We start from the raw sequence: 15,127 nt of genomic DNA on the forward strand, positions 1-15,127 counted from the left end.
GCGGTGGGGCGATCTTGGCTCACTGCAAACTCTACCTCCTGGGTTCAAGCAATTCTCATGCCTCAGCCTCCCAAGTCTCTGGGACCACAGGTGTGCGCCACCATGCCCAGCTAATTTTTGTATTTTTTTTTAATAGAGATGAGGTTTCATCATGTTGGCTCGACTGGTCTTGAACTCCTGACCTCAAGTGGTCCACCCACCTCAGTCTCCCAGAATGCTGGGATTGCAGGCGTGAGCCACCCTGCCTGGCCAGTTACTGTTTTTTGTTTGTTTGTTTGTTTATTTTGTTTTGTTTGAGACAGAGTCTTACTCTGCTGCCCAGGCTGGAGTGCAGTGGTGTGAGATCTCAGCTCATTGCAAGCTCCACCTCCCAGGTTCACACCATTCTCCTGCCTCAGCCTCCCGAGTAGCTGGGACTACAGATGCCCACCACCACGCCTGGCTAAGTTTTTGTATTTTTAGTAGAGACCAGATTTCACTATGTTAGCCAGGATGGTCTCGAATCTCCTGACCTCATTATCCACCCGCCTCGGCCTCCCAAAGTGTTGGGATTACAGGCGTGAGCCACCAAGTCTGGTCACAAAGGTGATACAGTAATAAACTGATCTTTATCATCCTGGAATTAAATTTCAATTGGATGACTTAAATAAACAACCATCACCTAAGAAAAGTATTTACTCAGCAAGTATTAAATATCAAAACTGTCCATTTTATAGAAAATCTTAATCAGAAATTATCCATTTTTTCTTTGAACATGTTTCTCCATTTTTTAAAAATGAGGATTTATAGTTTGTTGCAAATACTGTGTTGTCTCTAGTTCTTTATGAGACTGTAAATGTGCTATTATTAGAAGTAGCTAAATGCAGAATATTTTGAGAAATAATTCTGTGTGATAAAAATTGTATTAAAATAGATCTCCACCTAATATCCTCCATTTACACAAGCTAATTCTGGAAGCTCTTATTTTATTATAGGACTGATTCAAACACAAAAAGTAGAAGTTTCATTATCTACTTTAAATGTCATATGACTAAATCTAAGACAGTGATAATGTATACATTTTAGTCACAGACATAACTCTCAATTAAAAAGGAGAAGAAGGAGCCTAGTATTCAAAAGTAATTTGTGTGTGACTTTGTTCTTGTAAAAAAATTTCATTGGAACACAGCCATGCTCATTAGTTTATATATTGTCTTTGTCTGCCTCTGTGCTACAATGGCTGTGTTAATTGATTGTGATCAATACAGTATAGCCTGCCATCCTAAAATGTTTACAATCTAGCCCTTTAGGAGAACATTTGCCAACCACTGAAACTAGTCTAAAGAACTATGATAGTCCACTTGGCTGAACCACATACTTTGGACAGCACTAGAAAAGACCTGCTAGATCTCCTCAGCCAGGGAAAACAAACCAATCACCCACAGGCTAGTTTAGCCCTAAGACATGGGTGATGGTGGTAGCATTTATTTGTTCCTGTTCATTTACATTTGTTTCACACAGTGCTTTTAATTGATGAATTATTTCCAATATTAAAAAATTAGATTTCACATAAAAATGAAGTTTTGGATTTTTCTGGTAAATATAATACACTAGGCTACTATAGCTGCATGACCAACACAGCTGGAGCTAAATGGTGGCTGCTGCTTTCAAAGGGGCTTCCCAGTTTACTTCAGCCCTTAGCAACCCCTTATTCTTCCCACTCCAGCCCCCTTTTTGTCTTTAGATTGCCTTCTGGCCCTGATAGGCATTTAAGTGGGAATGGTGATTTATGCCACTCCCTTTATATGGGCCAGGAAACTGAAGCAAGAAAATAAGTGGCAGAGGCAGTTGGTGGGCTCAAACACGTGTCTTCTGTCTCCATGTCTAGTATTTATGTCTGGGAATACTCATTTAAAAAATTATTTTAAATTATTTTAATTGATAAAAACTATATGTGTTTATGGTGTACAACATATTTTAATATAGGTATACATTGTGGAATGGCTAATTTGAGCTAATTAACTTTCATTATTATCTCATGTACTTATTTTATTTGTAGACAGAACACTTAAAATCTCTCAGCAATTTTCAAATATACAATCATTGTTATTAACAATAGTCATCATGTTGTACGATAGATTTCTTGAATGTATTTCTCCAGTCTAACTGAAATTTTCCATCCTTTGACCCATACATTCTCAACTCCTGTGCCCTGTCCACCCCTGTGCCCCTGGAAACCACTCTTGTGTTATTTGCTTTTATGAGTTCAACCTTTTTAGATTCCACATTTAAGTAAGATCATTCATTTCTCATAATTTCTTAAACTCTGTCTTCCAGACTCCTTTCCCAAGCCTTAAGATTATCAGAGTGCATCAAGTACATACTCATGTACCTTAGTCATCTATAAGTTTTCAAACTAATTTTGTCAAAAGGGTAGCGTGAACTTACACAGTCAATATATTTGAGTCTTTTTAACTTTTATAGTGATCTTGTTGCCATTCCAAGATGACGTTAAGCACTCACATTCCAGACATTCAGATGTCCTGGACTGTGTTTCAGGAGAAATGATGGGAGAGGGAATTTCCTGCTGCTTAATCATCAGCTTTAGGAGTTGAAGAACCCAAGTCACTCATTAACTGACAGGAAATACCTGTAACAGAGATTATATCAAGGCTTGTTAGCTAAGCAAATCTTTCATAAGTGTACCCTGTTAACATTTTAACCTTTCATTTTTTTTTTCCAGAAAATGAAAGCATCTTGCTGTTTATGGTTATAATTTCCAACAAACTAATGATCAGTACAGTAACCAATGGGAGAATAGAAATTTATTTCTAGCATTCCATTGAATAGACAATGTCTGCTAAATATGAGTTTTTATTTCAGGATTAATTTGTGATGGAAAAATAAATAGATTTTGCAAAGGTATATTGCTAAATAAATTTTAATTTGAAAGTAACATAGTAGAATTGAACTGACTCAATTCAACATTAAAATGTCCTGTCATTTGTTTCACATATTAAACATCCTAGCCTTAATAAAATTGATATATTATTAGTAAATATTCTAACAATTTTAGAATATGACTTTGTTTTCCTATACTTTTCTAAAAAATATTTGGGAAATGTACCTTAATTAGGAAATTTTCAGCAGATTTTTAAAAACATGGTTAAACCTGTCAATCCTTTTAAAAACAAAATGCTTTATTTTGCAATAAATCTTCTTCTTTTTATAGCATCTTCATTTTTCTTAGAACAATTTTATTAAACACATTCAGTTTTATGACTCTCATGGATAGATAAATTTTTAGTGGACTCTTTAATTATAGGTGCAATTATTTATTTACCTGTGTGATGATTCAAGTTTAGATACTGGCTAATGTCCGTCAATTTCACAAAGAACAGACAGTGCCTTCTCTACTAGTTTTATTTATTTTACTGATTACTACTCTTTCCTGAGGGAGTGGTACGGTATAATGCAATGAATAGTCTAAGTTCAAACAAATTACATTTATTTTAACAAGCATTTATTAGGCACTTCCATGGATTAGCTACTGTGGATGTAGAGATAAGACACACTTTATAAGTACTTTATTGTTATTCTTTTCTGAAATTTCTGGATTTGTACTTACTTTTGTTTCCCTCTTTGGATTTTTTACCGAGTTTGCTAAGGTTTCACCAACTCTTGGATTTTTACCCTTTCATAATCATTACAGTTCTGTTCTTCATAGCCTTAAATTCATAGCCTTCACAGCCTTCAATTCATTATTGGTTCTTCCCTTGCACTTCTAACAAATGATTGAATGCAATATTTTTAGATAACTAAATCATTTTTAAATAATAAAATTAAGATAAATCACTTTATCTTTACAAAGGACTTTATACTTTGAGGATGCCCAAACTCTTTATGAACATAGATGACTAAATTTCACTTTAAATATATTTATTCATGAAAATTGAAAAATTCATCTTAGTAACAACTGCAAAGAAAAAATGAAAGGAATTACTGTTTTTCTTTTTCTGTTATTGCAACTTATTGTGAGGGTTTGCTCTTCAGTTATTTGGAGTATTATTAAGTAGGTATGAGAGGAGCAGTGGACTATACATAAGTCTTTTTTACCACAACTTGTGTAAATATTAATATATAGTGACTTCTTTCAGTAGCATAATTTGGAAAGAACAACAGATAGAGAAGGATTAACAGCTTTAGAGCTTTTCCTCAACTACCTGTTTTCAGTGATTACATTTTTTTTCAAAAAAATTTGGCTCTAAATTTTGCTGTTAATGTTATAGAACTTTGCCTCTTAGCTCAGCTAAAACCCAGATTCTTGTCACACAACCAGGAAAATTTAGGCACGCGTATACATTGAGGGGTGAGTAGAGCAGGACTTCATTGGGCAAAAAGAAAAAACAAAACAAAAAACCACAACAACAAAAAGCTCAACAAAGTGAGATGCAGGCCTGCTAATAGGCCCTCCACCTCACTAATTGATTGCCAAGTCCTTACAGGAGCTGGAGAGAGCAGGCTCCTCCCCTGCATAAGGCACGAATTCTCCGTGGCTCCACCTACCTCCCACAGTGCGCAAGTCGGGCCCTAATCCGCTGTGGGCAGGCTCAGGCAAGGCCTGGGCAGGTTTCCTCATCTGCACAAAAGCATCTGATGTAAACACTTGTGGAGTGGGTGGGAGATTCTCCAGGGACCCCTTTTTATCTGCCTAGGCATTTGGCTGTCTCATTAATATTAAGTAAATATCTGAAAACGCCTTTCTGGTAGCCTCAAAAATCAGTAAACACATACAGATCATATTCTAAAACCAATTTGTTGATGATAAACATATCACTATCCAGGAGAGTGAATTGTTTGTTCTTCCTTAACAACCTCCTGATGCATAAATCCATCAGCCAAAGAAAACTGATTGTGATACTGACTTTTTATGCAGATGTATTGAAAATAGAACTGAGTAGAAATAAAGTTTGTGCATACTTTTGATATTTCATGTATTTGTTTATTTTGGTGTGTTTGTAATGCAAGTTTTCATTTATCAATTTAATTTCCTTTAAATTAGTCACATGTATTTGTACCATTTTTACTTAAAAACATTCCAGTTTGATTTTTATTGTTGTTTTCGGTCATATTAAAATAGTGTTTATTGAGTATTTAAAGCAGTGTCAATTTGCTAAACTAGAAGTTCCCCAGAAGGAACAGCTAACTAAAATATTGAGAAGTAAATGTTGCAGTTTCCCATAAACGAATGCTGCATATTGAAATTTATACTTGTTACTGCGCAATGAAACTGATGAAATGTTCAAGAAAATTGTTAAATATCTTGCTCTAAATCATAGCTCTTCTGATTTTCTTTTCTTATTTTTACCTCTAAGCTCTTTAACCTCCTAGTGGGAATGTAGTTTGCCTAAAAACTGCTTTCCCACAACACTGAACACTGAGCCCTTATCTCCCTTTGTCTTCCAGAGATATTGTATCAGTGCCAGAAGTGGCCTAAGGAGCCCTTGACTGCCAACATTGTGTGTAATATGAGAACCACAGGAACTCCCTCCAGGGTCTCCTCTGTTGCATGCTACAGAGGCTGAGATTTCATTAGGCTCTGAACTTTAAAGGCTTTTTAGTTTACGGAAGTCCCTTACAAAATATAAGTACCTACAAAAGGGAGGTCCTACAAAAATTGGGCTTATAGTAAATGTGATGCAAGGGAATAATGGGCAAAAAGCATTCAAGACAAAATTCCACCTCAGTCCTGCCTTAACTTCTGCCTCCTCGAATATTCTTTTTCCATGGTGCATTTACTTAAGTTTTCAATCTTTAAAACACCCCCTTCCTCTCTCTGCTTCCTTTCACGGCCTAGCTTCCTCTTCTTGCATTCACTCGTCAGACCTTGGCAGTCTAGATTTCATCATTCCCACACAACTCAAACTATTTTCTATAGAGGTACTACCAAAATCCCAATGCAAAGTTAAAGTTCTTCTCATTCTTTATCACTCTTGGCCTTTCTGGTATTCTCGATATTGCCATACCCTGCATTAAACTTTCTTCTCTTAAATTCTGTAAAACCACCTCTGTAAAAGTTTTACCTTTTTAAGTCTATAGCTCTTTTTCTTATATGTGATGCTTAAATATAGAAATATCTGTGGTTCCATCCTGTTTCCTTCTCCAATCTACAATCTATCTACAGTGATCCCAAACACTCTATAGCTTTTGATGAATATTTCCTGGCTACACCTCTTACAAAACACGTTTGCATCTAGGTGTCACACAGGCACCTCAGTTTCCGTTACTGTACTTGGTGTTTACCCCACCTAAGTCTGCTCTTCTTCTATTATTTCCCATCTCCTTTTATTAGATCGATATGTACCAGTTTCTTAAGCTGGAAATTAGCAAAACGTCCTCTATTCTTCCTTTTTTCCCATCTTTAATTAGTTGCTAAATGTTATGCATTCTGTCTTTAAATTTCTTGTATCTGTATCTATCTCTGTCGATCCTTTTTACTCATGATATCAAGGCTGAATTATTAGTAGTATTCCTGCTTCTATTTCCCTTCTTTTGGTTGTAGAACCTAAATGACTGTTTTCAAATGAAATATAGTTTTCTTGCCTACCTCCTTCTCATTTTCCCTCACTGCCTTTAAGAAAGAGTTCACAATGTTAGCAATTCACCTGGTGAACCCAAAATATCTGAGACAGGTTTCAATTAGTTTAGAAAGTTTATTTTTCTGAAGTCAAGGACACACCCGTGACACAGCCTCAGGGGGTCCTGATGACATGTGCCCAAGATGGTCAGGGGACAGCTTGCTTTTCTGTGTTTTAGGGACACAATATATCAACCAATCCATGTAAGATTTACATTGATTCAATCTGGAGAAGGGCGGGACAACTCCAAGTAGTGGGGAGGGGGCTTCCAGGTTATAGGTAGATTTAAAATTTTTCTGACTGACAATTGATTGAAGGAGTTATTATCAGTAGAAAGGAATGTCTGGCTTAAATAAAGGGTTGTGGAGATCAAGATTTTATCATGCAGATGAAGCCTTCAGGTAGCTGACTTCACAGAGGATAGATTGTAAATGTTTCTTATCAGACTTAGGGTTTGTGTTGATGTTAATGCTGGAGGGGTGTAATGAGGCATGTACAACCCTCTCTTCCACCATGGCCTCAACTCAATTTTCGGATTAACTCTACAAGGATGTTGGCCAAGAGGAGGAGTCCATTCAGATGGTTGTGAGGGCACCCTAGAAGTTCATTTTTGGTTTACAGCCTTGAGTGCCCACCACTCAAGGTTCCAGTGTGTGGGATTAACCACTGGAAGAAAGACGGGGGGCTCTGGTGTTCATGGTATTGATATTTTCCAAAGCCTTACAGCAGCTGTCCATTGTTTATATATCTGATCATCCTTATCAGTTTTTACTTTACTTTAGCAATGCCCAGTGACTTGGTGCACAGACCATTTCAGTGCCTCCTTGGTATTTGTTTTAGAAATTCTGTCCGCCAGTAAAATACCCATCTCTACTCTCCTACCCCTGGCTCTCTCACAGCCTCCTGTGCCTTATGGGCCACCTTCTTTGAAATTGATTTCTGTTCACTTTTCTTACCAAGCTGCTGTCACATCCTCCTTTGGGTCACTGCCACCTTTGGAGCACTTCCCTGATAGCACTTAGAACTGTGACGCCATCTTCCTTTCATGCCTCCCTGAGAGCGGCAACTTAAATTAAGCATCATTCTGGTCTCTGTCCCTCACATAATGTAGGCAATAAGTAAATGTTTGTTGAAGGAATGTGTAAAGGTCTGTGACAAGAGCTGCTTGCCAGTCAGTGTCATGTCATAGCCTGCCTGTAAGATCAGGCCTTTCTGAAGTATCAGGATTCCTTCCTTGGGCCAAGTGCCGCAAGGTATCAAGGATGAAGAAACCATGCCTCTGGAGATACTGTTAAACTGTTAGGTTATTTTCTGCTTATGCATACGGTTTACCTAGTTACTTTTGTAGGCTCGTGCAGGAGCTGTGCCCTCACATTCCCACAGGAAAGTTTTGAAATGTTTATTAGAATAAAATCACTATTATATAAATGTCCCTTAAAATTAAATATGTTGTGCATATTATATATGTGTATATATATGTATGTGTATACACATACATACATATATATTTGTATTTTTTGTGTGTTTTTGATACAGTATACTTTGTTGTAAGTGTAGCCAATGTTTCTCAAGACTCAAGCTGTTGGAAAAAGTCTGTTAATTGTCAGAGGGACATTTAGTGCAACAGTGAAAATCTACAAAAAAAAATCAGCTCAAAACTTGTCCTGCTGAGAATAAGTTAGTAAAAGCTTGAAATAAAAAGACACAGAGACTGAATTGAAGTCACAAAAATGTATTTCTGGAATTACAAATAGCATATGCTAGGATGTATGAACCAAAACTGTGCGTGTTATGGGTAATTCATAATATGTAACTTCACTTTTGAAACTTATTCTTGATGTTTGTATTATTTTATTTGTATGAATTCCCACCCAAACTCTTAAAATGTTTTATACAAAAAAGTCCTGAACTTTTTATACAAACTTTAAGGGACAATGGCACTGCTTTTCTTTTGATGTGTGATGACTGATAAATTGAGTTAAAGATTTCGAGGACAATTTCAATACTTTGGTTTTACATTTGAGAAAATTAAGGCACAGTGACCTTAAGATACTTTCTTGACATCAGAGAATTACTGGTGGACTCTTCTAGGGCTGCTTCTATTAACTGTATGATTCATGATATTTTTTTCTGGATAATATCACTAAATCATAAATCAAACTTACATATTCTCTTTGTGTTGATCAAGGTTCCTACCTGATCCCGCTCCCGGCAGCAGAACTGGCCAGCTGTGCAGACCTGGGGACCCTCTGTCAAGGTAGGGAGCCCACACTGTGCTCCGGAATCTCTTTGCTTTCTACTTGCAATTTTGGATAATGTAGTTGTCATTGTTTTGATTTTTATCTGATTTTTCACTTGGAAAGCCAGAAAACAGCAAAACAGAAGAATTTCTGCATGTGTTTTAGTTGTGTGGGTGCACAGTACGTACGGCGTGGAGAAAGAATGCTTTCACACCATGGGTAACCACAATTCCACAAAGCTCTGAATTTAAAAATGTGAATTTATATCCTATTAAATGTGGATTGGTTTCATTTTTCCCCCATGTCTTCTCAAGAATATAGTGGACTTGCAAAAAGTCCAGTGTAAATACAGTGTACAATACTTTGAAGAAGTATTCATGTCTATAAAACAAAGAGGGAAATTTATTTGAATATTCAGTTAACTTTAAGATAAGGCCGTGAGGCAATTTATGATGACAAGATAACTTAAATCTTAAGATTAAAATGGTTAAACTAATGTTAATGTAACTGTGTTAATTGTTATGATGCTTACTATATCGTGGTCAGTATTTCAGTGACATATTATGTACTAAATAGCTGCATGCTAAATAATATGTAAAGTTATACAAGTTTTAAAATAATAATATAAATATTTTGCTTTATTTTATCATTTCTCTTCCTAATTACCCATGACTCTTTTCATCTATTCTATTAAATACTTCTATAATGAAGTAGCATGTTCTATGTACCACATTAAGAATCACAGCCATGCCTTTTGTAAAAGCTGGATCTCTTATTAAGAAGATCATAGCACAAAGGTGACAGTGGTTAGAAGTGAGATTGAAGAAGTAGAAACCTAAGCTCTCTTCTGTGGTTCCAGTGTGAGAGTAGGGCAGGCAGGAGGTGGGGTGGGGTGTAACTTATTATTATCTTTGTTTTCCTTTTGGAGACATTATTTCTTTGATATTATTATTAATCAACACCCTATGAAAATTAAGTCATCAAGTAGTTTTTTCCCCGTAATCTCTGTGTAGTTTTCAAATTGTTATATGAAATTTAAAAAATCTATAATTCTGTTTAGTTCAAGATCTAAAGTTTTAAAAAGGTTATTTTTATTCTTAAAATTATTCTCACCTGAGATATCTGACATAATACTTTGAAAATGTCTCCCTTGTAAACTTGCCCTATGAAATACTTTTTATTCATCAGTGTTTAGTAAACTTGTTGGAATCTTTAAATGATTAACTTAGTCTATGCATTTCATTTGTCTTTTTCTTTACATTCATCTTAAGAAGAAGTACATTTTTCTTCTGAGATTTTATTTCTCTAGTCTCAATGTTATTAGGCAAACTTAGTTTAGAGAACTTTCAAGCTGCAGATCTGTACAGGCTGCTTTCTATAACTTCTGACGGACTCAGGAAACTGAGTTCTAGAAGGGTTTAGTGTTTCACTGTGTGATTGCCAGCTTGTTAATGGAGATCTAGGTCTAGAATCTAGAATCTAAATGTCCTTTCTCTCGTCACTTTGTGCTTGCTCCAGACCCTTGTGTATTATAGCATCAAAGGCCATGTGTACTGATTCTTAATGTGCCATAGGAAGCATTGCTTCATCTAACACGTTATAACCTTGGAGTCTGTTGTATTTCAAAATGGTTTCCATTCTTGCCCTGTATATTTTAATGCATTAATTATAAATTGCTTATCCAAATTAACTGTCATGTACTCTTTGCAAAATTACATCTTTCTCATCTTTATTACCAGCTACTGTAAACTCTCCTAGTACTACACCACCCACTGTCACCACTAACATGCCTGTTACTAACAGAATCGATAAACAAAGGAATGGTAAGAAATCGTTACCTTTTATATTTTTAGTATGTCTAACATAAAAAAATTGTATTCTAAGGAGGGAAATATGTATTATTCCAACAAAGTTGCTGTTATTGGAGTCAATTGGTACATTTGTAGGACTAGTAAAATTAATAAAGATCACTTAACTCTGTTGAGTTCCTCATTCTTATGACCATTGGAATGAGTACATTTCCAGTACTCCTCTTTTGCATTTTTAGCCAAAATTTTTTTCAAAGGAAGTTTTAGGGGAAAAAGCATTTAATTAGAAGGCATTAATGTGCATCATAATAGAGATCAGATAACATATTTCCGTGCTATTTTGTCAGATTATTTTCTGCAGAAAACAAGTTTTAAAGGATTTTACAAATTTCAAAAAACTAAGTAATTTTAATAATTTGATTTCTCACTTAAGTGAACTTTATGTTCATATATTTGTGACATTTAAATCAATTTTCATAGTAATACTTTGCTTTCGGTTTTTATTTGCTGAAGAATAATAGATTGTGATTATATGTCAACTAAATCAAATCAATTTTTGAATGACAACAATTAAAGTCACTTCAAATACTTCTTGCTTTTTTCCTCCAAATATACTTTTCTATTATTTATAATTTGCAAATACAGCAGTGTATGGTAAGAAATAAACAGAGGAAAAGTCAGGTGAATAGAGTTCTTTAACCTGTTCCTAGATGAACCACATGCATGGCCTTTTGGTAATTCACAGTGAGCGATTTCAGTTTCTTCTAATAAAAGAGAAATTCCAATCAGGTGACCATACCATTGCTTTGAATACAGTAATATTCTCAAATATGAAGCATTAGAAACAAAGAAATTTTCTAAACTCCAGTCATTTAGCTTATGAGGCCAAGACATCTGTAATATATCACCAGGGACCCAAAACCCTGAGAAAGGAAACCCACATAGTTCATTTTTTCTTGGCTTCAGAGGTTACATTAATTTCCTCTGTAAGACATTTAAATTGGAACTATGGAATATTTTACATGAAACGTAGATATAAATTTCATTAGGGTTATAAAGGCGTCGATTCAGGGAGTGTTTATGGTTATTCTGGTAGTTACACCAAGGAGATTTATGATGGAGCAAAAATTCCAGCATCCCCCAAGAAAGCAACAGCAGCTGAAATTTCCAGTGCATATTTCACATGGACTCTAGCCAGTAGATGGGAATATTATAATTCTAACTAAGTATTTCACTCTTTGTATGAACATACAAAGAGCCTCTGTGGTATTCTCCCTCCAGGACTGACACATCCTCTACTGCCCAAGAACTTTTATACCGTGCTTCAGAGTCCTTGACTTGGTGGAGTGGAGCTGTGTTCACTCAATCATATCATTTCTGACATTCTTGAAGAAAGCCTTGTTTAGGCCATCTCTCTGCGTCATAACCTTCATTGGAGTTTCAACAAAGCAAGCAAATGTTAGAATCAGTTAAAATGTTCTGCTTAACCATATTAATGAAAAAAAATCTAATTCAGATAATTCTTAATCAAAATGTCATCTTAGCGTTTAAAAATATTTGGGTCATTATATGACGGAAAAATTCTCAAAATTGTGTGTCAAATTTGTGTACCATCTTAACAATTTTTTTACCATTTCTCTGAATCACGTATACTATTTAATATGATTTTTTTCCTAAATTGACTCACTTTTTAACTTAAACATTTGTGTTTACTTGGGAAAATCTATTTCACGACTGTAAAGTGAAACCAGTCCTACTTGTTATAATACAGATATAAAAAGTGAATATAAATATAATGTAAACAGTGTTTTAATGTTCTCCCTGTATCCTGTTACCTTCTCACATCTTAGAGCGTGAAGCCTTCATTATCTTTTTAAAAAGGAAGACTAACAAAGTATTAGAGACAGACTATAATTAAGATTTTTTCTTTGATGTAATCAAATTTGAAATTGAAGAGAATTACTTTTTCACCTATGAATAAATGCTATTTAATGTCATGTCCTGGATTATCATCACTGATATAATATTAACAATTTCTTATTCTTTGAGAAACAGAGAATAAACATTCTCAGGCTTGCTTTCTGATATATTAGAGAATTCTATTTTATTTACTGTAAGAAAGATTGGCACAACTGTCAATTATCTAATTTGTCCAGTCCTTTTAACTCTTGGCTATCAGAATTTTACTGAGTCAATCAATAACAATATTGCATTGTTGGGAGAGGAGAGGGATTGAGTTTGTTTGATAATCAGATATATTTATCATAGTGTATCAGTAGAATTTGTTTTCCTGGTTTTTGTGAAATGTTCCTATTTTTCTGTGTAAAGTTATTTTTGTTGTTTGCCATAGGACTTTTATCTGATACCTCAAATTACACTAAGTCCTCATTAATGTCATTGATAGGTTCTTAGAAACTGTGACTTTGAGCAAAATAACATGTAATGAAACCAATCTTACCATAGGCTGATTGATATAAACAAGAGTTAAGTTCCTACAGCATATTTCTGGTCACAGAAACATCACCAAACTTCCAAGTAAAGACTGAAAGCCTTCTAATATTTAACATTGTAGTTAATATGAGCTGTACATACATTTAAGAAAGATTAATGAAAACAAGTAAGATAATTGATTGCCCAAATTTGGGTGAGCCAGTGAGTGACTGCAGACTTAGTGGTGGTGATGGGTTAAATCAAGAAACAAATGTTTGCGCAATGAAAATTGCGAGGAGCACCTCCTGCCACCAAGCAGTTCCAAAACAATCACCAATATGGGGGTTCACCGAGTGCTTTCATACTATATCATTTATTGTTGTGCTTTTATATGATTATCTTATACTTTTTGAATTTTTGTTTTACACTAATTTGTAGCCATTCATTAATTGACTTTCCAACCTGCTTATTCTATCCAGTTCAGGGTGGCGGGTGGCTAGAGCCATCTGGGCAGCTCAGGGCTGCAGGCAGGAACTAGCCCTGGCCAGGACGCCATCCCATGGCAGGGCACACACACACACCTACACCTACTCACACTGGGACCGTGTAGACAGGCCAGTGAATCCAAGGTACACAGCTTTGGGATGTGGGAAGATACTGGAGGACCTGGAGAAACCCCATGCAGACAAGGGGAGAACATGCAGACCCTACACAGACGGGGGACCTGGCCAGGAATTGACTCTTCTCCTCATCAACTTTGTAATGAAACTCCATTGAATGAAATGATGTTACTCAGGGATCTGCTGTGTACACTAAGAAAGTATTTAAAGCTACTCTTCACAAACAGGTATTTCAGGATGTGGATGATCTGGGGATTCCCACAAATAATGACCTTTTATATGTTTTCCATTACATTCCCAAGAAAAGCTCTTGGACTAATTATTATTCCACTCCAAATCGTATCTTCTCTGCTTCAAACATCACTCTAGTGCTACTGAATAGTAAACTTTTGTGAGGTTGTCACAAGCAACCCAAGTAAGGAATTCACTCCATTAGTCTGTATTATTGTTCTAAAAACCTGGTTTACAAGTAAGTACAGATTGTAACACTGCTTCCAGTTTCTCACATATGTTTAGCTATTTAAATAACGAATTCCTTCTAAGATCGTTTGAATGGATCCATTACTCTGCTTTTTATGCCATATATCTTAAAGAAATTGTGTGTTTAGGAGCTGCAGGATGCCAGTCGTATTGTAAATGCCACTGTCATAATAGAATTCCCTCATCACTAGTTCAAAGAAATAACCAGGTATCTAGATTAGCATTTGGTTTATATTTTAACGTCTGTTTTTTCAAATATGTATTTAGGCCTATCATTTCAAACCTGTACTTTACATCCTTGAATATCGCATAGATTAGAGCAATGTCATTTCTATATTCTCCAAGAAACTCTGAAAAAAAGTGTAAGAAGGTAAAAAAGGGAAAGATTAATTGGAGAAGAGACCTACAAAAAATAATGTTGTTTTGATAACCACATTAGTAATCACAGGCAGTGATTTCTGCTTGAAGTTCTGCATGCTGAAAGAAGTATCTAAATGGAAAATGGATATATTCTTAAATCATTTTCCCCATTAATGTCTATAATAAAATCTTTGGGCCTAGATGTCATTATTAGGATAGTACATACATATTTTGAAGTCTCTGGAACACAAGAAGATTTGTGAATAGCTTTTAAAACACCATGAGTAGTGTTAACATTTGTAAGAGAAGACAACTTTACTGCTATGGTAACATGGAAAATCCTGCATAAGTGTGTCTTAATTATGCATTTCCTCCAATTGCAATGTTGAAGCCAATTATTTTGCTCTAGTCCAAACCCTTCTCACCAGCCCTTCAGTGAACATATTTTTTTATGTTGCTTTGACAGTTAACTCTTGAACTTTTCTCATGGTTACTTATTGACTGCATTATTCAAAAATTTTAAATAAATGTAACAAGTGGACTGGGGCAGGAAACAATGTTTAAAGAAAACA

The 15,127-nt window shown here is 35.3% G+C and overlaps 1 protein-coding gene across 1 annotated transcript in view; it reads left to right on the forward strand.

Moving 5' to 3' along the window:
* Window positions 1–15,127, forward strand: part of ADGRG6 (adhesion G protein-coupled receptor G6) — a 131,581-nt gene that overhangs the window by 63,180 nt on the left and 53,274 nt on the right. The window contains exons 5-6 of the mRNA XM_025384092.1: window positions 8,806–8,874; window positions 10,597–10,680. Of these exons, the coding sequence (XP_025239877.1) occupies window positions 8,806–8,874; window positions 10,597–10,680 (153 nt within the window). The remainder of the gene's footprint in view (window positions 1–8,805; window positions 8,875–10,596; window positions 10,681–15,127) is intronic.

Source organism: Theropithecus gelada, chromosome 4, assembly GCF_003255815.1.
Source record: "Theropithecus gelada isolate Dixy chromosome 4, Tgel_1.0, whole genome shotgun sequence".
In the NCBI taxonomy this organism is placed as follows: Eukaryota; Metazoa; Chordata; class Mammalia; order Primates; family Cercopithecidae; genus Theropithecus; species Theropithecus gelada.